Source organism: Ammospiza nelsoni, chromosome Z, assembly GCF_027579445.1.
Source record: "Ammospiza nelsoni isolate bAmmNel1 chromosome Z, bAmmNel1.pri, whole genome shotgun sequence".
Lineage (NCBI taxonomy): Eukaryota > Metazoa > Chordata > Aves > Passeriformes > Passerellidae > Ammospiza > Ammospiza nelsoni.
In genome coordinates, this window is record NC_080669.1 from 15,788,088 (window position 1) to 15,811,380 (window position 23,293).

A 23,293-nucleotide genomic window follows, 5' to 3' on the forward strand; every position below is an offset into this window, starting at 1 on the left:
TTGTCCAGGTCCTTTGAGAAAAGTGAATCCCATCTGATGCTGCCAGTGTGTCTGGTGCCATGTAGGCCATCCCACTGTCAAAAAACCACCTAAAATCTTGGCAGTGACACCAGCCAGGGAGGCATGTATTAATAGATTGGGCCTGGCTGTTTCTTCCAAAGTGAGTGTCTGCAACTGGTATTTCTCTTCCTGTGTTGAATCATTCATATTTGACTGCACCTGATACCCACCCAGACTTAAGCACGTCTGTTCATCCCTGTTTGTCAGGACAATGAGAGCAAATGCTTTGAAGCCCAGTTCAAGAGAGTTCTTCCATGTGAAAAGAAAATTCTTTTAATAAAAGACAGAAATGAGGTTAGCAGAGGCTAGTTTAGTGCTTTCACAGATTTTTTCATCCACTTTTCTGTACAATTTGATTGACTCTCAAACACAGGACAGAACTACTGTACTTCTTTTGTCCTTCCTGCACACTGGCCTCTACTTTCCTTTTCCAGTTGTGTCATACTTTTAGCAGCTGTACAGTGTAGTATTTTAAATAGTAGTAATAGTGCATACTTTTGGAAGCCTTTTTCAAATCCTCCCCAGTGTCTGAAGCTAGAAGAGTTTATTTTGGACATAGTTCTGAGACCTTGTAAAGGGCCATGAAGACAAAAAGTCTGTAAGATTGGCAGAGCATTGTTTTCTCCTCCCAGCACTTTCTGGTGTTTTAATTTAATTCTTGCCTTCCAATAGTAAATGCTTCATACTGAAATACTATCTTTACTGGAAATATGTTGCTGTCCACTGGTGTCTTAGAATGTGTTGGCCACTGTACATATGAGATTAAGGGGTGGAATAAAGTTACTTGTAGAAATTAGCTACATGGTCACTATCTCTAGAAAATTGTTTGCACATGGATGAGGTTTTTATTCAAGCATTGCAGTACTTTCTTCATTGTGTCTGCATTTGAAGGATTGCATCTGTTTGATTTATTGGCAGATAAAGGTTTAAAGCATTTCCAGCACTGTTGCCTGAAATGTCCTGAAATAATTCAGAAAAAAAAGAGTTAGAAATTCACTGCCATGACTCTGGGATGTGTTTATGGTCAAGTCATTTTTCTTTTTTCATTATTTAAAAGTGTTCTATTAAGCCTACCATAAAAAATACTTTCTGAAAAAGTCTGTAAGCATTTTGGATTTGCATGGACATTTGCTATCTATTACATGCCACTACAGTGATTTCATTCTTGAGCTCTTAAGAAAGTGATAGCCAAATCTATTCAGTCAGTAGGGGCCCTTCAAACTAATAGAAAAAAATGAAGGTTATGTTAGAATATCCAGCTTTACTAAATCTCTGAAGAGCAGGTTATTTGAGTTTGATTTGGGAGTTGTGGTATTTTAGCTGTTGCCTTTGAGGTGTTTGACAGCAGTGTCTTTGCATCTTTTTGGGACAAAAGCAAAAGTGAAACAAAACCATATCCACTTCACCAACTCACAACATAGCCCTCATGAACTCTAGCAGTTTTAACTGTGAATGAATGCTAGGAGTGACTCCTCTAGCTTCACATTCAAAACATGATTGCTTTTAGAATTAGAAAATAATTTTATACTGAAATGGCCCCAGATTTTGAAATGTCTCAGATTTGCTGTTACTGCAGTTTAAACTAGCTTTTTAATTTAGGGCTAAACAGCCTCCTCAAAGTTTCAGGTAACCTAGGTCTTTTCAGTATTTTCAAAGTGTTGTGATTAAATTTTAGTATGTTGAAAGCATTGTGAATCAGAATTTTGTTTTCAATAGCTGCAACTTTTATGTAAGACTGTGGTAATTAACATGTCCTTTCACTTGGGGGGAAGAAAGATATCTTTGTGTTCTTGACACAACATTGTTATTTTCTCAAGGCTGCAACACTGATACTGGTGAAAGATGAATAGTTATAAATATTTTGCAGAATGAATCACAGAAAAGATAACAATAAATAGAATATAAAAGTAAATGTAAGATAAAAATAAGTACTATAAAGACCCAGGTAAGCCTGCGCCAAAATATCTCTGTACTAATATTTTTTTATTTTAAGCAGGCATTTCTGTATATTTTAAGGGGTCCTGTGAAACATGGTCTACTGAAAAGTGTCTGTCCATGGCAGGGGAGTTGCAGCTAGATGACCTTAAGGTCCCTTCCAGCCCATGCCATTTTGTGGTTCCATGAAGTGAGAAACTTAACAATTCTTGCAGAATAGTTTTGAAACTATTAAAGAGATTACAGAAGCAGAGACACCTTGAATTTAGCCACTAATTATTTGGCAACAGCTAAAATCTTGTACTTTCAATGAACTTAAGAACATGAAAAAGATGCCTCTAAAGCTGAGGCTACCCATGTCCAAGTGAAGACCCCTACCAACTGAGCACCTGCAAAATGTGTTGTGAAATACATCAAAGCATGCAAAAGATAGATTGTCAAATAGCTATTGAGTAGGCATTTATTTAGAAATTAGGTAACTACATGTGGTATTCACATGCCCTCTGAATGGTGAAAAGCAGAGAAAAGAATTACCAAAACAATTCTCATTAGCTGTTCCTGTGTTTTTGGACTTGTGGAATGTGTTGGAAAATTATTTACCTAAAGGGATTGCTTGATTGGATTCTGGTGGACACTGTTTGTGTTAATTAGCCTATCAGTCAAGCTGTGTTGACTGTCTGGTCAGCAGACAGTCATGAGTTTCTTCAGTTTACTATAGTTCTTGTTAGTGCAATACAGTGTAAAATAGTTATAGTATACTATAGTATAATAAAGTAATTAATTAGCCTTCTGATATCATGGCATTCTGCGCATCATTCTTCCCTGCATTGAGGAATCTTCATAAATACAAGAACTACATACTTGCATATTTTGAAAGTATAATTATGCTTCTTGGCCGTAACCAGGTGTGTTGGCTTGGTGGACTTAGCACTCAGCACACACCTCTGTGCAAATGTGTCAAAACCGCTTAGCTCCGTGTGTGGATTGGCACCTGGGTGAAGGAACCCTGTCTTGAAAGTGGGACTGTGCCAGTGCTAGTGCATGTCTAGTAGCATTCTTTACTAGTGTTTGAAGAGATCTTGCCCATGCTTCTGCAGGAGAGAGAGTTTCTTGGCTCTGCGGTGGTCACTGGGAATTTTTGGTGGCCATGAGTTATGTTTTAATAGCTGTTTTAATTGATATAGTAAGGAACACTGTCACATCACTGAACCAAGTTTAGATGTTTGAAAGCTTCCCCCAGCTTAAATCTTTTAAGTGTTAATTCTTTTAAAAAAGGCTGAGATTGTGAGGAACATGATGGTAATACCAACAGAACAGAACTGTTTACTCCATCTCTGAGATCCAAGTAAATTTATTTCCTGTGGGACCTACAGACTAATTCTTACAAAAGGTAAAGTGCATGGAGAACAGACCCTGGCCATACCCCCTTTGTTGTCTTCTCGGAGCATACTCTGCACCAGTGCATTAGCTGAGGTCAATAGAGACCACTTAACAAAAGCAATTTATTGTGCCCTATACGTATATTTAATGTGTAGGGTAGGAGGCAGGGATGGGAGTGGGAGCTGTTGAAATTTGTGATGCCTCCTCAAGAGAGGGTCCAGGACTGGTAGAAAGGGAGAGGAGGTGCAGCTCTCAGCACATACACTCCTCTTCTCCTCTGTTACATAGCTTTTTCAGTGCTGCTGAACCCAATTCACCCTGTTTTCTGCCTCCCTTTCCCAATTGTCTCTGGTTCCCTTGTGTGAAAGCAGTCTCTTGCTGTCTAGTGGGTAATAACAATTTCTCTCCCAGTTTCTTACTAGAAGAAAAGCCTTTTGGCTTTGGAAATAAGTATGACTTGCCTGAAAAATACCAATTACACATAACATAACATTAAACTTGGTTTTATACTTCTTTTTCCTTGTGTTTTTAGGATTAATTGCAAAATAAGAATTGCAACTGATTAGGCAATAATGCCAGTAAAATATCATTTAAAAATCTATCTCTAATACTCAGTATTGAAATAATTTTATGTGTTTAAAATAGTTATCTTCCAGTTGCTCCAAACTGAACCATCCCAGGTATCCACAGTCATCTTGTTGCATGTGGCTTCTGTTTTCATGAAGTAGTACAGTCCAGGATGGGCCCTTAAAATACCATAAAGAAAAATAGTAGTTTTAGCATAGCTGTATCAATCCCTTTCCCATTTCTATGAGTTGTATTATGGGACTGAGCAGCCTTTAACTATGATTTTGCTTCTCAGTTGACATTCAGTGATCCTTGTGAGTCCTTTCCAACTCAGGATATTCTCTGTTTCTGTGGCTATTTTGTATATAAATACTGTGTTTGAACTCTAATTATTATTTTAAAATAGAGATCAAAGTAGGTAAGTGGCTAATTGGGTATTGCTTCAGTTGACAGAGAGATTACTAATAATCTCTCACACTGCTTTCTCCTTGTAGATCATGATGTTGTAAAATCTCTGCTGAGGGACCTCCAGAGTTAAGCTGTTTAAGAGTGCTTACCCAGCTGCCAGGAAGCTAATGCCCAGTAGTGTGTCAGGACAAACTTAGGTACAGGTGAAGACATCACCTTTTTTCCTTAATTGTTCCTCACATGGAGTTCTTGTCAAAGCTTTTTTCTGACCAAGTGTTTACAAGAGTAGCAGAGTTATGCAGTAACTTAGTTTGATAAGGAAAGCTGAGCAGAGTTTGGTGAGGAAAGCTGAGCAGGATACCTTCAGTTTAACCACAATGAGTAAAGGGAAAAGTAATTTGTTTACCTCTTACCTTAAAAAAATATTTACTGTAGTGTAAGCTCTTGCGATGTTTCAAAATTTCTATTTTTTTCTCCTTTTTTAGGGTCCAGGTATATCTCATCCCTATGACAGTGGGCACATAGCAATGACTTACACAGGACTATCATGTCTGGTTATTCTTGGAGATGATTTAAGTCGAGTAAATAAAGATGCCATACTGGCAGGACTGAGAGCTCTCCAGCTGGAGGATGGAAGGTAAAAGATGCTTTATATGCTGCAACTCCCACTACCCACATGTGGAATGGAATGTAAGAGACATGTTCTTTATAGAAGTAGCTATAATCTTTTTGTTCTATTAGAAAAATAGTTTGATTAGGAGTCACATAAGTCATAGAACATGTGCTGGCTTCTTGGAAATGGTTAAGTCATCAGAGGGTACTAACTGGCTCTTCGAACCAAATGGAGGCTTGCCAAGCAGCAAGTCCTAGAAGAAACAATTTAAGGTTTATTTATTGTCACAGGTAATTCAACCATTTACCTAGTTTTGTATATCATGGAAGCATTTAGGTTGTAAAAGACCTTTGAGATCATGAAGTCCAACTCTTGAACCCAGCGCTGCCAAGTCCAGCACTAAACCATGTCCTTAAGTGCCACATCTACGTGTCTTTGAAATACCTTCAGGGATGGTGACTCCAGCATTTCCCTGGGCAGCCTGTTCCAGTGCTAGATAAACCTTCTGATGAGGAAATTTTTTCTAATACCTAATCTAAACCTCGCCTGGTACAACTTGAAGCCATTTCCTCTGTCCCACATGGGAGAGGAGACCAACCCCCAACTTGCCACCTTCCAGATAGTTGAGTGATAAGTTGTCCTCTCGGTGTTTTTTTCTCTGTGGCTCCTTCAGCTGCTCCTCATCAGATTTGTGCTCCAAACCCTTCCCAGCTCCACTGCCCTTCCCTGGACACACTCTAGCACCTCAATGGACTTCCTTGTCTTGAGGGGCCAAAACAGAACTCAAATCTCGAGGTGTGGCCTCACCAGTGCCCAGTACAGGGGGATGGTTACTGCCCTGGTCAAAAATTTTTAAATATTCGTAGAGTTTGGTGCAATTGTAACAGTAACTAATTAAAAACTGATTCACCATTTGTATTAGAAATAGTAGTATGAGCAATTGCCTTTATACATACCTGGGAAACTGGTCCTCAAGTTGCAGTAAGGAAAGAAAGCCTTGTGAGCTATTAGGATTCCTAGGAAGTCAAAGAATTCTGCCTAAAAGAGGTAAAATGGTAAGTCATGTATCTGTATATACTGTAATAGGTTAAAGACTGTAAGTATAAACATCTTGTAATAAATAAGCACCAGTATCATTATGTTCCTGGAAATAGTTACTCAGGTTCCTAAGTGTTTAGAGTTCTATGCATTTTCCTTGGCTTAGAATCACATCTTCTAAAAAGAAAATCTAGTGTAGCTTTGGGTTTTATTTATGAGACTACTATAAACTAATCTTTAGAGAAAACACTGTGCAATTCTTTGAACCGCATTTCATATTTTCTGGTATAACGGGCAAAACAGTGTTTAAAGACAGAAATGTTTCTTTCAGTTTCTGTGCAGTGCTGGAAGGAAGTGAAAATGATATGAGGTTTGTGTACTGTGCTTCCTGCATCTGCTACATGCTCGATAACTGGTCAGGCATGGATATGAAGAAAGCAATAGACTACATTAGAAGAAGTATGGTGAGTGTTCACAAAATGTTTCTTCTTCCTATGCTTTCAAGCTTTAAGCTTTTTTTCTTAACTGTGGCTTAAAAAAATATCTGTCCAAACTGTATTACAGTAATTTCTTTATTTTTTCTTCCTGCTCTAGCGAGTTGAGAATTACAAAGTACACTGGCTTTTTGCATTTGTATTTCATTAAAATATGTGTGCTAGCAAGATAATTTTATTTGGTGTGTTTGTTTGCTGCAAACTGTATTAAAAAGCCTCTTTATTTAAAATAATTAAGTAGTTAAAAGCAAGTTTTTGAAAACTAAGGTGTGATGTTTGTGTTTAGAAAAAGTGCAGAAAGCACTTTGGAAAAGCGTACCAATAAAATCCTCATCTTTGATTGAGCTATAGTATTGCTTTTTAAAAGATACACAGATTCAAATAAACTAATAATTGACATGAGTTCATCCTTAAGTGTTTCCAGTCATGCGCTTCATAATTTATTTATTCGATACTTGGAATGAAAAAATGTATTCATGAGTACGTACACATTTTTTTCTGTGTCTGTGCAAATTGTCTTTATATTCGATTGGAGTAAAGGAGATTTCCTTTTTTTTTTCATGTTGTTTCATTCGTTTAATTGAGTTACATTTTCAAAGATTGAAATACAATTTTTTAAGGAAGCTGAGCAAACTTGAAAACTGCAGTTCCCTTAGTGTGAGTAAACACAGGTTAAATTCTTGTGGTCCACAAAGAAGACTCAAATTTATGATGACACACAGCTTCTCTTGTAAATGACTATTTTCAGTAGTTGCTGTCAGCAGCAAGATTGTACAATTTATGTGAGAAACAAGTTTAAACAAAGACTTTAAAATCTCTTGCTTCAGACCAAGTTGTTTTTTATTTGTTGTTTATTTTTAAAGGAGGTATTTGGACATCTTAGTATTTCTTACTGTACACCTCAAGAAGTTTTCTGGCGCACTGCCATAGTCCTGGACAGACAGAGATGATCAAGGCCAGGGCTCAGTCATACAAGGATATGGACCTGCAGTCTGTTCACATCCTAGTAGCACCTTTTATCCCATTTTCCCCTCTGTTTCCCCTTGTTCTTCTCCAGTCTGCTTTGATATTTCTGTTTCTTACCATTGGCCCTTTCCCTAGCCATCCCATAGTAAGTTATGCTTACCCCTGCATTCCCCAGAAAACAGTCCATGATAAGGGGATTGCTATACAATCCTAGAATCTTCCTCCCCTGCTTCCCATAAGAGCCCTTCTCCCATAGCTGGTAGCTCCCCTTAGTTAGCATGAGTTCTCAGCATGAGAATATTCCTGCTGAGTCCTTTCAGTGGATTTCACCCAAAGACGATGATTTATCCATTCTGCTTTCAGTCTGAGAGAGGAGCTTAGGCAGAGTGCTTGCTCTTACCAATTAGGCAGGGAACATTCTTCATCCTCTGACCATTTCTGGACCTTAATGTTTGCTGAGATCAGTCGTTAGTAAAATAGCTTAGCAGAGTTACAATAGGAGAATCAAGTGTTAAAAAATAATAGAAAACAAAACCCAAGAGCAAAATCCTCATTGTAGTTCTGTACATCACATTGTCTGTTAGTTGTGAACATTTGAGTGCAGTTTTGATCCCAAAGGAAATGGTGGAACTAGGAAGGGGACAAAGAAAGTTGAGTTGAACTGTGGAAGGTATGAATCAGCTTGTGTAAAAGGAGTATTTCATATACTAGGAGTCTTTATTCTGGAAATGAGATTGTAAACTGGAGTGTGACAGAGATACATAATGTAACAGGCAGCACTGAAAAAATAAATAGAGGGAGAAGCAACTGTTTCTTTCTAAGACAAAACAGACAGCATCAGATGAGGCCATAACAGAGCAGACAAGTGGAGATTTTTTGAAAGTTTAGAGCTTTGAAGTGGTACTGGAGATTTATTGTGTAGTGTGATCTTGAACCAAATTTAAACTTTGCTTCTAGAGCTTAGCATTAATTGTTGGACCTGCAAATTCCAGTCATTATGTTCCTATTGGAAAAAGAGATGCATTTTAAAAAAACCTCTAATAATTGAGGCCTTACCATGGCAAGACATCTTGGAAGGCCTCCTACTAATACTTCAGTTCACTAGTAAAGTAGAACTAAGTCTTGCCGTGGTCAAAGTTCAGAAGACACTGTGGCTTATCACAAAGATTGTGTCTTTTCCTGGTTAGCTTAATGAGTAACTTAGAGAGATCCAATAAGCAGTGCTCTTTAGGGAACAGTCATTCTAGCATGTAGAAATGTGCAGCAAGACATGCTGTATTTTTGTCCAGGTTTACTGTGAATTAGGTTAACTCTACACTGTATTCAGTGGGACTTCTTTAAACCACTTCTATGCTGTGAATTCACTGAAGAGTTGGCATGCACGTGTACACTAGTTCTGTCTGTGTTTGCTGGGTTTTCACTGCTTGGCCAACCAGTATTTGTGTGAATTAATTCAGTTTCAAGGTGTCTGGCAATTCTGAGAAAAGACACAAAACCTTTGCATCCTGCTTGGTCACATTTAGAGCTGCAAATGTGTCTGAAGAAGTCTCAGACATTCAGGGAGCAGCCCATTGTGAAGATCATTTCACAGCAGTAGTTGTTCTTTCATTCATTCATCTCTTTCCACCACTTTCCTTGAGATGTATTTCAGTTTAATTACCTATCACACGAGCCAGGTATTTCTTAAAGTGTATCTCATAAATAAACACAACGACTGTGAAATGTGGCATCCAAGAATGTTAGCTTGATTTCTCTCATTAAGATTTTTGTAGATGGTGCTAAAACTAACCTATAAAATGGAACAATTAAAAGTAAATTCTCTTTGAGGTTATTTCATTTGTTGCTCCTTGTGTAATTAACTATACAATTAATAACTATAGGCTTTATTGTAAGTGCTTATTCCTATTTTGCTGTCACAATGCCACAATGTCACCTCATTCTGTCATTTTCTTTAGTTGTAGGCAAAAAGGGATTTCATTGCTCAGTACCAAACTGCTTTTACAGAAGGGCGTGGTTTTGATTTACTATTGTATGTCACTCGTGTGCACCTAGATGAAGCACATGACAGTTAACAGAACTTCTTTCAGTTTTTCAAATTGCCATACCTGTGAAGTACAACTCATCTGGATTGAGAGTAATGTAACTGGTTGACTGCAGTACTGTTTGTAATAAGCTTTGGAATTTGTTACCGTTAGCGAAGCAGTGTAAGGATTGTGACATACAATTCAATACAGCTGAATGATGGAGTGCATTTGTTTAGTTAAGCATTTCAAAAACAGCAGGAGATTGGAACATAAACCATGTTTAAAATGTTAAAAATAATTGAATCTTCATACAGAATAGATAGCCTTCTTGTTGTAGTTCGACTAAAAAGGTGTTTATACAGTGCTGATCACAAAAATAATTCCAGGCCAGTTTTATTGTTAGTAAAATTGTCAGATTTCAACACACAATTTTTAGCAGTGTAGATTGACTCTTAGTCTTTTGCATTCAAAACTTAAGACATATCACTCATCAAAACACAACAAATACTAAGATGCTGAGATTTTGAATGACTTACAGAGGCTCAATAACACTGTTCTTTAGCTGCGTGCATCTAGCCTTCTAGAGCAGAGAAGGCCAGAGTCCGGCTAGCTGAGGTTAAGGCTGACACCCAGCTGCATGGTCTGCCAGCACCCCTCGGCGTTGTAAGGCCTCGGGCTGTGCTGGTTGCGGACTGGATCACTGCTAAACGACGAGAAGGAAGGAGCTGGACACTCACCGGTGGGCTAAACTTGGTTTATTGGAAAGCCCACAATGTCCCAGCGAATGACCAAGAACAAAGCGTGCTTAGGGGTTATAAAGGGAAGGAGTGGACCCGGGAGGGGTTTACAGAAGACCAGTGGGGGGAGAAGAGGGGATGAGCTTAACACAAATGACATAGTGGAGAGCCCAATAGGTACCAGGTATGGGAGGGGCCCCGGGACCACAGCCAACCACAACCCCCAAAGAGGAGAAGCTTCTGGAATACTAGGGGGAGTGGGGGATGATTGACTTTGCCCAGGGAGGAGAAAAAGCATACATGTAAGGGAAAAAGGGGAGGAGGAATTATATAACCTAACAGATTGACAATAGAACTGGCAGGGCTGTGGCGGGAAAACTGAGGACGGCAGAACCATTTTACACAACATGGGGGGGACCAGATACATAAAATGGGGGAGGAATTAAATGAACTTAATGAACACACTACAACACTGTTCTTTGCAACAGTGCTTTTTTTTTAATAGAGATTTTGCAAGAAGCTTTAAAAATATCAGCTGCTTCTTCTAGTGTAGTCTTCTTCAAATGCGCTTGTATTGGTCTGTTGATATAGTTAAGCTGGTTGTAAAACTTGTAGACTTTGCAGTGAAGATTTTACCAAACTGCATTTCCACATTTCCTGAGGATAGTATTTAATTATACAGTTGTCATGTTGCAGTAATCAAGAGCTCCTTTTGCATACAATTTCTGGAGTCTTTTCAAAAGGACCAAGAAATGAAAGTATTCCCTAGCTCTTTAAGGCACACAAGTCCCCAGAGACCAGCTGCTGTCTGTAAATAAATAGGTGTCAGTTTGCCGAGGGTCAGCTATTGTCTGTTAGAGTTTAAAGCTAACTGTACAGCACAATATAGTAGTGTCTGGGATGCACACTTAACAGCTCTCCAGAGCTAATTACTTTGTCATACATAAAGCAAACCACCTCCTCTTAAAATTGCTGTTTGTAGAGTTAATTAGCTTTGCCAGCATAGCTTTGCTAATCAGCTTGCCTTTTCTTAGCAATTAATGCATCTGTGGAGTGTGGTTGCACATTTGTATTGCATTCTCAAAAGGCAGTGAAAAAGGAAGAGTTCACACTGTGTGCTTTAACATTCAGAAGTTCATAGAGATTACTAAAATTTACTGGTTCAAACCTGAGAAATCAAACTGCAGCTTGAAGTGTATGTATCAGATATTAGTATTTTCAGTTGCTTCAGCTTTCAGCAACAATTCAAAACTAGGAATACAGTTTTAGTGTAGCTTCTGTGTCTTCTTCTGTTTACTTTTTTCTTCTCAATGTCAGCTTTAAAAGCAGATGCACAAAATAATCCTTAGGTAGTTTCTAGAGATACGATAGTCCTGTAGCCATTCTTTGATTAGGACTATGGGAGTCATTATTGGTTTGTCAAGGTGTCCTGTATCTACTAGCCACTCTTTCAGAGAAAATGTGAGAAATTCACAGTCAGCACCTGGAGGATGTTGAGGAAGGATTTTTAGTGCTTTGTGTCTGATCAGATACTGATCCAATCATTAATTGAGCAGTTGATGTAGAATACGTAGGGCCGATGTAATTTAACTTCAAGAGTTACACCTCATTTTTCCTACTAAGCAATTTGGTATTTGTTCAGAGATAATTCATTAGGTATTCTATGAACTCCTGTAAAATAAATATTTGCTATTTTTGAATAATTTATTACATGATCTTTTGTTTCTTTTCAAGTAAAATGACTTAATGGATTTTTAGGGAAGAAAGATTATTAATCTTACATATACATGTGTCCATAGATTGCTCATGACAGACATGAACTATGGTATTCTTGGTGCTTTGTCAGACTTGAGTTTCCCTTTCTGTTGCACTTAACAGAGTGATTTTTCAGCACTGTAATGGTATTTTTTAACAGTTATATTTTATAAGCCAATTTAAGTTTATTGCAATGTATGTTATAATTTTCTTCTTGCTTCTTATTCCTTTCTCATTGTTTTTTAAAGCCTGATGTACTTGATTCCTACTAAAGAATTGCTTGGATTTGAGTATTCTACACACAGCAGTACTTTGCATTTTGCCTCTTTTTTTAATGTTGAACTGCTCTTGGATTAGAGACAGATTAAGTTATCCATTTAATTCTGTTTTGTTTTGTTATTACGTAGCCATTTTTTTTCTTTTTATACCTGCATTACAAGATTTTTTTCTTTGTTGCTTACCCTTTTTCAGGTTTCTAACTTGTGTCACAACTAAAATTAATTCCATGAAAATCATAAAAACGTCCTGCATTGAAAAAGAGCTGATTTATTAGCTGTGTTGTGGCAAGAATTTTTGGAGGTTCAGAATTTAATGAGGTTAAATCATGGCAATGATCTGGTGATAATTTTGCTGGTAAACTAAGAAATTGCGATGTCTGTCAAAGTGCTGTGGTTCTAAATTAACTGCTTTCTGGGATTTTTTTTTCTTCAGTCTTATGATAATGGCCTGGCACAGGGAGCTGGACTGGAATCTCATGGTAAGAATGTCAAAGTGCTCTACACCTTTCAGAGTGGTATTGAAAGTGCTGTAGCAGGTGCAGGGTATGCCATACCTTTCCTTCTTTTCTAAGGAATCTGTGTGAGGAGGAGCAAATCCAAAACATGCCTCCAAGTGTCACTTCTTCCTTTAGATCTAGCTTAATATCTGAACAGACAGGCTTTTTTTAATCACTCCCATTAATCTTATGAGTGTTTTTGTTGAAATCTTATCTCGTGTTTTGTTGAAAGGTGTTGCTTTTAGTTCTCAGCTGTTGCTGACAGAGCAAACTTTTTCCATGTGTCATTGTTACTCTGAGGATTTTATCTGCAAGAGATTTTGTGTCATGTAACTGACCATTTCCAATTTCAACAGCTTTGGTAAAACATAGAAGCATTTCCTCTGATAGGTACAGAATCTGTTGTGGGTTCAAATCTTGAAGCAACAGTTAATTTTTGTAAAGAGCTGCTAGATCTGAAGATCCCCAAGAGACTGCTATTTTTAGGCAAAATGTTTCTGTGCCATGAAGTAGCAGTCTGCTTGTGACAGAGGAGTTTTTGGCTTTTAGGTGACTCATACTAAATCTAGTGCTGTAGTCTGTGGGACTGATTTGTCCAAGGTTAGACTTGATGATCTTGGAGGTCTTTTCCAACCTAAATGATTCTATGATCCTATCAGATGTTTACCCTTAGTATTGAACTTTGATAGGATTTTCTCTGTTTCCTTCTTGCTGGATCAATAAAGCTGAAAAATTTAAATTATACTCCTAGATATTAAAACAATTGGTTAATTAACTTTCTGTAAACTGTTAGTGATAACAAATAGCAATACTTCAGCACCGCATTTCAGCATCAGAGTAAAAATAATCTTAAATCTTCTGGGGTCTTCCAGCACCAGGAAATTGTAAGGAACTTTGGGGCCCAAGTCTCCTGTCAGCAGCTTGCTTATGTTCTTTCCCAGACTCTGATTTTATCATATCAGGTATTAGACTCAAAATAAACTTGGATGGGCTTTAAAAAGTGGTAGCTGGGCTACACAAAGATCATACATTTATCTTTTTTACCATACAGTTTCCTTGACAGCAAAAAAATCCTTAGAAGCACAATTTGTATGTATTACAACCACGAGAGTCCAGGAGTATTTTCACCATATTAAGTGCGCACATTGTTTGGGGCTTTTTTAATAATTTTAGTTCGAATTTTTTTTCTCCTTCTGCTCTCCAGACACTTCTGTCTGTTTATATCCTCTGGGGGATTGTGTCTGAGGCTGGCTTTGGCATCTCTACTTCAGTCTGATTGCTGGCATTCCAATAGCTTTCTTTTTAAAGTTACAAGTGAAGAAATATTTTTGTTGCAATTCCTTTTACTTGTTTCTGGACTGCTGTGTAATGTAAATTGCACAGCATTGTGAGAAGAAACAGCTTTAAGAAAGCTAGCTTATGATCTAGCTTATTTCTACAAGAGCTGGGATGAGGGAGTTCCTAAGTTTCCCCCCCCCACCTTTGACGTACCTGCTGAACTTGAGTGTTCTTATTTATTTGGATTTTAGACTCAAAATTAACTCTTCCATACTTTTAAAAATCCATTGATTTCATTGCTAATAGCTTAGTTAAAGTTCTGACTGAGATCATACAGGTTTCAGCAAATCTGTGTATCAAAGCATAGCAAACCCTGCTTTCTCTTCACAGAAGCAAACCCTTCTCTTCTCTTCTCTTCTGTAGGGGGCTCTACATTTTGTGGTATTGCATCACTGTGTTTGATGGGCAAACTGGAGGAAGTTTTTTCAGAAAAAGAACTGAACAGAATAAGAAGATGGTGTATAATGAGGCAACAGAATGGCTACCATGGGCGACCCAACAAACCTGTAGACACTTGCTATTCCTTTTGGGTGGGAGCAACATTGAAGGTAGTGTACAGAACAAGTGTAGGGATAGCTATTGACTTGTTTTGATTTCTTTAAGCACTGTTTTCTTTGCTTGAAAGTGTTAGATATTTGACACAAGTACACCAATATGCACCAATGGCTATAAATGTCTTTCATCTTGCAAAAAATGCAGGAAATGGAGGTTTACCAGATTAGTGCTGTGCTGTTACTGCTTATCTCAAAAATAGGCGCTATATTCTAGTGTTAAAAATATACTAACACTTAGTTAAGACTTAGTGTTAAAAGTATACTAAGACTTATATTACTGTTACAATCTAATTTCTTTTCAGCTCTTGAACATATTCCAATATACAAATTTTGAGAAAAACCGAAATTACATCCTGTCAACTCAAGATCGCCTTGTTGGTGGATTCGCCAAGTGGCCTGACAGCCATCCAGGTAAAATAACTTCTCCAAATTGCAATGAGTATGTTCTAAGTAAGAAATAAATTCCAGCAGTCAGACATCTGAGAGGTGTAAGAGAAAACATACCCTTCCTAAAAAACCCTAGAAAAAAAAAAAAAAGAAAAAAAGAAAGAAAACCAACCAAAACCAAAAAAAAACCTCAAAATATAAAGGCGTTTTTAATTCTTGAAGTGGAAAGAGGGAGATGAAATTTGTCCTTGTTCAGCCACAAAGGAAGTGAATCTTGTTGTTTAGATTACTGTTAAAAGAGTATCACTGTCTATTTAGTATGTGTTTAACTGTTCTGCTTAAAGGATATATTGTGTTGTAGGAATCTCTGTAAATTGTGCTTAATATATCAAAATATTTGTTTCTTTAGAAAATTAATAATTAATTATTCAGAAGTCATTGATATAAGTAAAAAGAGTCAAAATTTTTGCAGTTATGTACTATGATTTACAGATTGTGTTTATACAAGTATGTCTGGCACTTCTTATGCTTTCAGAAGTGGATCATTTGAAGTAGTGAAAAAAACTCAAAAAGGTGCTAAAATCTTTTAATTTTAAAAGTTGTTAGAATTCAATTAAGGTATTGCAAGTTTCTGAAAACAAAGCTTGTGCCAGTAGGTTTTCAGCGCCCATGACATTTTGTACAGAGAAGATAAACAGTCTTTGTAAGTGGACCAAATAAGACAAAAATTTAGTCATAATAAAGGAAGAGTATGTTTAGAATCTGTGCCCCGGTACTAAATATGTTGATAATTTCATTTTGAACAACAGTTCAGAATTTTTCAGGGTGAACCCACACTGAAAATACAGTGCTTGTGATAGATTTGCATTTCCTCCTCATCGTATAGATTTAACAGTATCATTTGGAGGGAGTGTTTTGGTTTGTCTTAATGAAACATTTACTTTGTGAGTCAGAGACTAGAAAAGTCTGTTTCAAATACCCATCATGTGTTTACCTCTGTTAATTGGCTTTTATGACAAGGTTGTCCCCCCAGCTGACCAAGGGAAGCCATTTGATGTAATCTAAGGCTTTCAGTAGTGTCCCTTCCAAGATCCTTCTGGACAGACTGTCCAGTACTTGGCACCTCGAGTGCCAGGGACACTTTTGGGTGCCACAACACAAAAAAGGCATTGAGCTGTTAGAGAGTGTCTAAAGGAGGGCCACAAGGATGGTGAGGGGCCTTGGGGTGAAGCCATGTGAGGAGTGGCTGAGGTCCCTTGGTCTGTTCAGCCTGGAGGAGGCTGAGGTGGGACCTCACTGCAGGTACAGCTTCCTTGTGAGAGGAAGAGGAAAGGCAGGCATTGATCTCTTCTCTGCTGTGACAGTGACAGGACACAAGGGAGTGGCCTGAAGTTGCATTAGGGAAGGTTTAGTTTGGATATTAGAAAAAGGTTCTTCACCCAGAGGGTGGTTGGGCACTGGAACAGGCTTTTCAGGAAAGTGCTCATAGCACTGTGAGAGTTCAAGAAAGTTTTGGGCAATGCTCTCAGGCATGTGGTGTAACTCTTGGGATGTCCTGTGCAGAGCCAGGAGTAAGATTTTGATTGCCTTTGTGGGGTCCCTCCCCACAAAGTTAGTGCAGTTCTGATACAAAGAAAGACTATAAATGCAACATTGCAAAGATTGCTTCTGTGTTTTCATTGTTATAGTTACATAACTAAACTTCCTGCAAGCTCTGTCTCATATCTGAAAGGCAAGTTGTCTTTTGATATAAAGGTTCCTAAGACTTAATCAGAATTAGATTTTAATTTCTGGGGCTCCTACTTTATAAAAGCTCTGTTTAAATTTGGGGACTCAAACTGTATTTGCTGTGCAATAATGTTTTTAAGAAGACTAGAAGAAATTTCAGAATACAGTCAACTGCTGGTGATAATCTACGTGTGACATGGACTTTCAATGTTAGCAAGTAACTCTTTCCAGGTGATTATTCAGGAAAATAATATTTTGTAGTCTTGCTGTTCCCATGCTAACAGACGTCAAAATATTGTTGGTTGTGGAGGCCACTAGCATTATTTAACAAAGAACTGATGGGATAAGAAGAAACAGCCTCAGGTTACGCTAGAAGAGACGTAGACTGAATAGTAGGAAACATCTTCACCAGAAGGGTTGTGAAACGTTGGAACAGGCTACTTGAAGTGTTTGAGTCACCCTCCCTGGAAATACAATATGACATTTAAGGGCAGGGTTTCCTGCTGGTCTTGGCAATGTTAAGGATTGGAATTTAATCTTAGAGGTCTTTTCCAGCCTAAATGATTCTGTGATCATTTTAGTGAGATACTAAATTATTGACACCTACACAGAGTGCTACATGTTGAGCTTTTTCAAGGAGCACATGAAATTCCCATAGTCTTTTTACCTTTCACCTGTGATTTCATGAGCAGATAATCCAATCTGATAGCTTGCTGCTACCCAGAGGAGGCAGACTCAGCGAGCTGCAGCCCTGGTGTAAAGTGGACATCAGGAGCAGCATGGAACAGGAGAGAGTATCCCATTTTGGTGGCAGCCATCTCTTGATCAAGCTGCATGAATTCCTATCCTTAGGATAATCTCTATCCTTAGGAAAATAGGAAGCTAGGGAAAGTAATGCCTTCTTCAATTTCTTTAAGTCTTGCTGTTGGCAGCTATTTGCACTAATTTTGCCATTTCAATAGTTAGCTGCTCATAAAGTAACCAGCCAAAAGTGCTTGCAAGAAAAAAAAAATTCTTTCTGGACTGGTTATTTTTGGATATTTAAATTCTTTTGCTTTTTGGCTGTGGCACTCAGAAAAATGTAGTGCACAAGGTGTTATAAAAGAAATGTGGACTTTAGTTCATGCTGGTAACTCTGGGCAGAAATGTTTTCCTTCCATCGAAACTCAAGTTTAAATTACGGCTGTGGTATTCACATGTCCTCTGAACAAGGGGAGACATAATTCTCTCTCTCAGTTTTTTTTCCTGGAGAAGCACAGAGGGAAAACAATTCCTATCTCATTTGCTGCTTCTGTTGTTTTGCAAACATGTGGAATGTGTTGGAAGATTATTTATCTGCAGGAATTTGATGATTGGATTCTGGTGATGGTGTTTTGATTCATTGACCAATTGAGTCCACGTCTTTGTGTTGGGACTGTCGGCTGGCAGTCACGAGTTTTCAGTTTAGAAATTAGAAGTAAGGATGATGTGGTATAGTACATATCTCTTTAATACAGTATAGTATAATAAAGTAATCGATTAGCCTTCTGAATCAATGGAGTCAGATGCATCATTCTTCCCTGAGGAGGGAGATTGCCTGCTGATCCAGTATATGGCACCTGATTATTTGTTTTCCTTGGTTGTAATTACTCAGAGGTGTTTGAATATGGGTTGAATATTGGCTGTTACAGCCTGAATTTTTTTTTTTTTCCTTTTCTGTCTTTCTTTCAGATGCTTTACATGCCTACTTTGGGATCTGTGGTTTGTCATTAATTGGAGAACCTGATATTTGCAAAGTTCATCCTGCCCTAAATGTAAGCACAAGAGCATCAGAGCGTCTTCACCACCTTCATCAGATCTGGAAAACACGGACTTTAAACAGCGTTCAGATGACACACACCTCTCTACATGACTGATTTAGACTTGAATTTAGTTCTGGTAGCATAATTGTAGCCCAGGGTTAAAAGCCATGTGTAACCAATGTGCTCTTTTAAGTGCTGGAGTCATACAATCAGATCTGTGTTGCTGGCATCACTTTGATAGGGAGTTGCCTTCAGCAGGTTATTCTGCATTGTGAAATGGGGAATATTTTGATTATATAGAAGTTTGTCACCGCAGACCATAAATGGCTTTTCAGATGGCTTTACTTCTGAGAAATCCCTTGAGGCATTTAAACTTCATTTTAATTTTATTTTTTAAAATTTGTGCATACTGTGTCAAAATATATAATGGGGAAGTATTTTCAGAATTGTTTACATATCATACAGTATAGCACAGAATGTGGAAGTTCTTTATAATCTTACTGTTTGACATATTTTTGGGTAGAGAATCTCTCATATTAAGTCTCAGTTAAAAATTACCTATTATCATCAACTTTCAGATTCCATAAACTTTGTTTTTCTCAAACAAATTAATTAAATACAAATAAAATTATTTTATTCAATATACTGGACTTTTAAGGTTGTGTGGCCTTACTAAATGGATCCCATAATTCTTCTGAGTAGGTTTTACACAGATGCAGTGGATTGTTAGCCAGACAGAGTTTTCATCTGAAATAATTTCTTCATGTGAAGTTCACTAAGAGTGTGGCATATTGATGTGCATCAATAAGAGATATTCAGCCCAGTCTTTTGGAAGCATACCTGTATGCAAGAGTAGCATTAGAACCTGCTTCCAAAGACAAACCTTTGCAATACATTGAAGTTGTTTGAATTAGAGTAATGATGAACATTCTCAGCTTCTTTAGTGCTTTACTAGTGCCTTACTTTGTATGCTTGAAGTGCTGTTCAGAGTTGAAGGAAGTAACTTTGCAGCTGGTGTGTTTGTGGCAGGTCAGTTTGTGCGTTCTGTAGACACCACATCTTTCAACTTGCCAGTCATTAACAGCACTTTTTTTTCTTAAAGGTTCCAAAGATAACTGAAGACTTCCTAAGACAGATTAGGTGCACCATTTGCCACTGCTGAGCCCAAAGAAACAGGATGTAGATCTTTTTGGCTAGCAAAAAGAGCTTTGGGGATAAACATGATTCCTGTTTTGCAATGCAGGGCAAGTGGAAAGTAGTTGTACCCCTAGCACACATGTCAGAGAGGTCCAATAGGTATCTTTAGGCTACCAGAACAATCACCTTGTCCAAACCTGTAGCAGCCTTCCTACCTAAATAGATAGGTTTTATTTCTGTAGCAGATTAATTTTCATGGCAGCATTGGGAGCATGACTAGTGATAGTTGTCTGCTTGGAAAAGCAGAGGACGAGTGGGGTAGGGTGTGTGTGATCCAGACATGTCCCAGTAGAGGCTTTACTTGGAGGAGGAGAGGCGCAGTAGTTGTAAAAACTGGGAGGTCTGGAACCAAGAGAACTGTGAGGCCAGTACTGGAGAGGGGGAATGAGGTGCCTGAGTAGGACTGTTGCAGAGTGAGAGAAATGAAAGCTGGGAGATACTGAGGCTGGAGTGGCCAGTGAAGAATATGGAGTAGTAATGGAACCAAACTGGTGGAAAGGATTTGAGCTATGTAGGGTAAGACTGGGGAGCAAAAGAAAGGTACTGACTCAAGGAACATGAAGGAGTTAAGGAGCAAAGATAGAGTTTGGGAATTGGTTTTACTGACCACATGCTGAGATGACCAAAAATCCAGCCACAAGTAAAAAGAACTAGCAAGATACCTGAAAGAGAGTATCTCCCAGCTAGGGGGCTCACTACTGCAATTCCTGTGGGAATCCCATTTTCCTGAATAGGCTTAATGGGATGTTGGTCAGCAAAGGCTGAAGTAGCTTCCCTGAGCAGAAGTCTCTAAGGTCATAGGGGTCTACCTAGAAAAAAATCCATTTAAAACCAAACAATAAAAATCTTGAAGTAAAAATTGATCAAAAAAGCATGGTATTTACTTGTCTTTGCATCAGATGGTGATGACAAGTTGACTTCATGGTAGGATAGGATGGATTTCTGGTGTAGTTACAATGAAGGTGAGATGTAATTGTAGCTATCCATCCCCACCGCTGCTTCTTTGCCTTGCCGGTGAACCATCTTTGAGTTTTTTAGCTTTTACCACATACCCTAGTAGAGGGAGTAGCTTTGAGTTTCAGAAGAGTCGAATAAAGTATTGGGAGTCTCTGTTGGGAAACAGTCAAAATTTCTTACTTAGCTTAGTGAAAAATGATGTATTTTACTATGGTGAGGCAAATCCATACTTGCAAAATCCTGAGCTATGGCTCCTGACTTGTCCTGTGTGTGACCACATTCTCATCTGTGAGGGACATCGGGGTCCCTCAGCAGAAAATATGGGGGTAACAGTGAAAATCATACAATGTGAATAAGAAAAATTCTCATGGAAAGTAATTTAACAGTTTTCTGTCTCAAAAAAACAGGTAAAGTTTCTTGCTATGTTTTCTGTAAGCTACCCTGGGTTCTTTATATGGATTTTACATTTCTTATCTCCTTGGCCCCCAGTTATTCTACAACATCTTTTCAGGCTGCCTGTTGACTGCAGAGCTGGCCTTTCCTAAGGTTGCCTAAGGTGTATTTGTTTCTCATTAACCCAAATTTTGATGAAGGCAGCAAAATACCTATGCTTTCATCTCACACTGAGTATCTTATTACTTTAATTCTTTTGTAATCTTTAATCTTTTTTAAGTTGATAAAAATCAGTACTAATAACCAACTCTGCATATATGATTTGCCATTCTGAATGTCCCAATTTATGTCAGGCAAACAAATTATGAACATTGAATGTTCCTGTAGCAGACATCTGGATTCTGACTGTATTGAATTGTCTCTCTGATTTTTGTGGTTTATTGTGTCTTTTGACTAGAAAAATGTTAAATGAGAAATCAGTGGACAAGAGTTTCACAGAAGTCCATAACCTAAAATCACTTTTAAAGGGGATACATCAAAATAGAGCTAAAACTTAAATGTGAACTGTGAAGTTTAAATGTAGCTAGAAAAAGTAAACCATGTGATTATTACCTACCTCTAATAATTTTATGTTAACCACAGCTTTACATTGCTGAGACTGAACCTACATAAGAAATTCATGCATTGAATGGCTTTACCATGTGCTTGAGGACAAAAAACCTCTTGGCTATCAGGCTGACAAATGTGAGTGCCTCTATCCTATCTGAAACACTCCCAAACTCTGTGGGTGGCCCGAGTTTCTCTTCCAGAAAAACTGCTTTAAAATGGCATGTTGAACAAAGGAAGTCAAATGTATCTTTTCCATAGGATGTGAGGACTGGGGATTTAAACATTGTCACTAGGGCTTTCAGGCCCACTTGATTTGTACATAGCTGCTGACAGATGTAACACCATTTTGGAAGGCTGCTTCTAAGCATGTTTGTATTTATAAATTTTCATATTGAGAATTATTTTTTCTAAATGGAACAATCATCGTCACTGAAAAAACTAGCAAGTAAATTGGGTATTGCAGAAATACCTGACATGCATATGCTGAAGCACATGTTAAGAATACCGTACTCTCTGCTTTATTGCCCAAGGTAAAAGACAACCTGAGAGGAGCTGAAGAAGCTGCCTCAAATTTGCTTTCTCCATGGATGCCAGTATAGAAATTAAATATTCTGTAGAAACCGTTGTGTTCCCGAAAAAATACATTTCAACTTTGTGCCAAGTGAGCCATTCAGTGTGGGGTTGCCTAATATAAAAGGGAAGAAACAGTGGTTTCCAAAGTCAAAGCCTTTTATGGACAGCCCATCTCCTGGCATTTTGGAGAAACTTGCTATCAGTGTCCCTGTGGAGGTCAAAGAGATGTCAGGACATGCATAAGAAGCAGAGAGACCTTAAGTAAGAAGATGCTATTGTTGCAACGAAATATGAGACATCTCCAAAATTCACCATTGAATGAGATTATTGGTCTGTTTACGTTGTTGTTAAATACTGTGGTGGTTCTGAAAAGCTCTTTTTTTGCTGTTGCAAGAAAAGACCACTTAACAAGTTTTCCTCGCTTCAGATGACACTGGGTGGAAAAAAGGAAAGTCTCAATATCTTTATACTAAATGGTTATTAAATTACTCCACTGAGTGGTTACAATGTGTTGTAGATTTACACTTTCTGTTCACCATTTTTAAGCTTTTGTGTTCCTGGATCTCTATTTGCCTGGTTAGTTTCTGAGTTTAATAAAAATTGATGAGCTGTTGAGAAAATGTGGGAAAACTGTAATTTCTTTTTAACTGTAGCTCTTGTCATGTGTTTTTTCCCAAGTTCCATGTTCTGGGTGAGGACCTGTCTTCCTAAGGGTACAGAGCACAACAGCCTCCAAAGGTTTTCAAGCTGAACCCATCAAAGGCAGCAAACCCTGACACTACTGCTTTATTTTTGAGGCACTGGAGAAGTGCTTGTTTGATAACTGCATTGTGAGAACATAGAATCATGGAATGGTTTGGGTTGGAAGGGACCTTAAAAATCATCTCATCCAACTCCCCTGCCAAGGGCAGGGAGACATCCCACCAGATCAGGTTGCTGAAAGCCTAATCCAACCTGGATTTGAGCACTTCCAGGGGTGGGGCATCCACAGCTTCTCTGGGCAAACCTTTTCCCAATGCCTCAC

General features: G+C 38.1%; 1 protein-coding gene across 1 annotated transcript in view; it reads left to right on the forward strand.

Annotated features, from left to right (window-relative positions):
* PGGT1B (protein geranylgeranyltransferase type I subunit beta) overlaps window positions 1-22,889 on the forward strand; it is a 37,453-nt gene extending 14,564 nt beyond the window's left edge. Inside the window, 7 exon segments of the mRNA XM_059492473.1 lie at window positions 4,836-4,987; window positions 6,333-6,465; window positions 12,689-12,734; window positions 14,454-14,638; window positions 14,947-15,055; window positions 18,470-18,604; window positions 18,607-22,889. Coding sequence (XP_059348456.1) covers window positions 4,836-4,987; window positions 6,333-6,465; window positions 12,689-12,734; window positions 14,454-14,638; window positions 14,947-15,055; window positions 18,470-18,604; window positions 18,607-18,650 — 804 coding nt within the window. The 3' untranslated portion in view covers window positions 18,651-22,889.
* The last annotated feature ends 404 nt before the right edge of the window (window positions 22,890-23,293 follow it).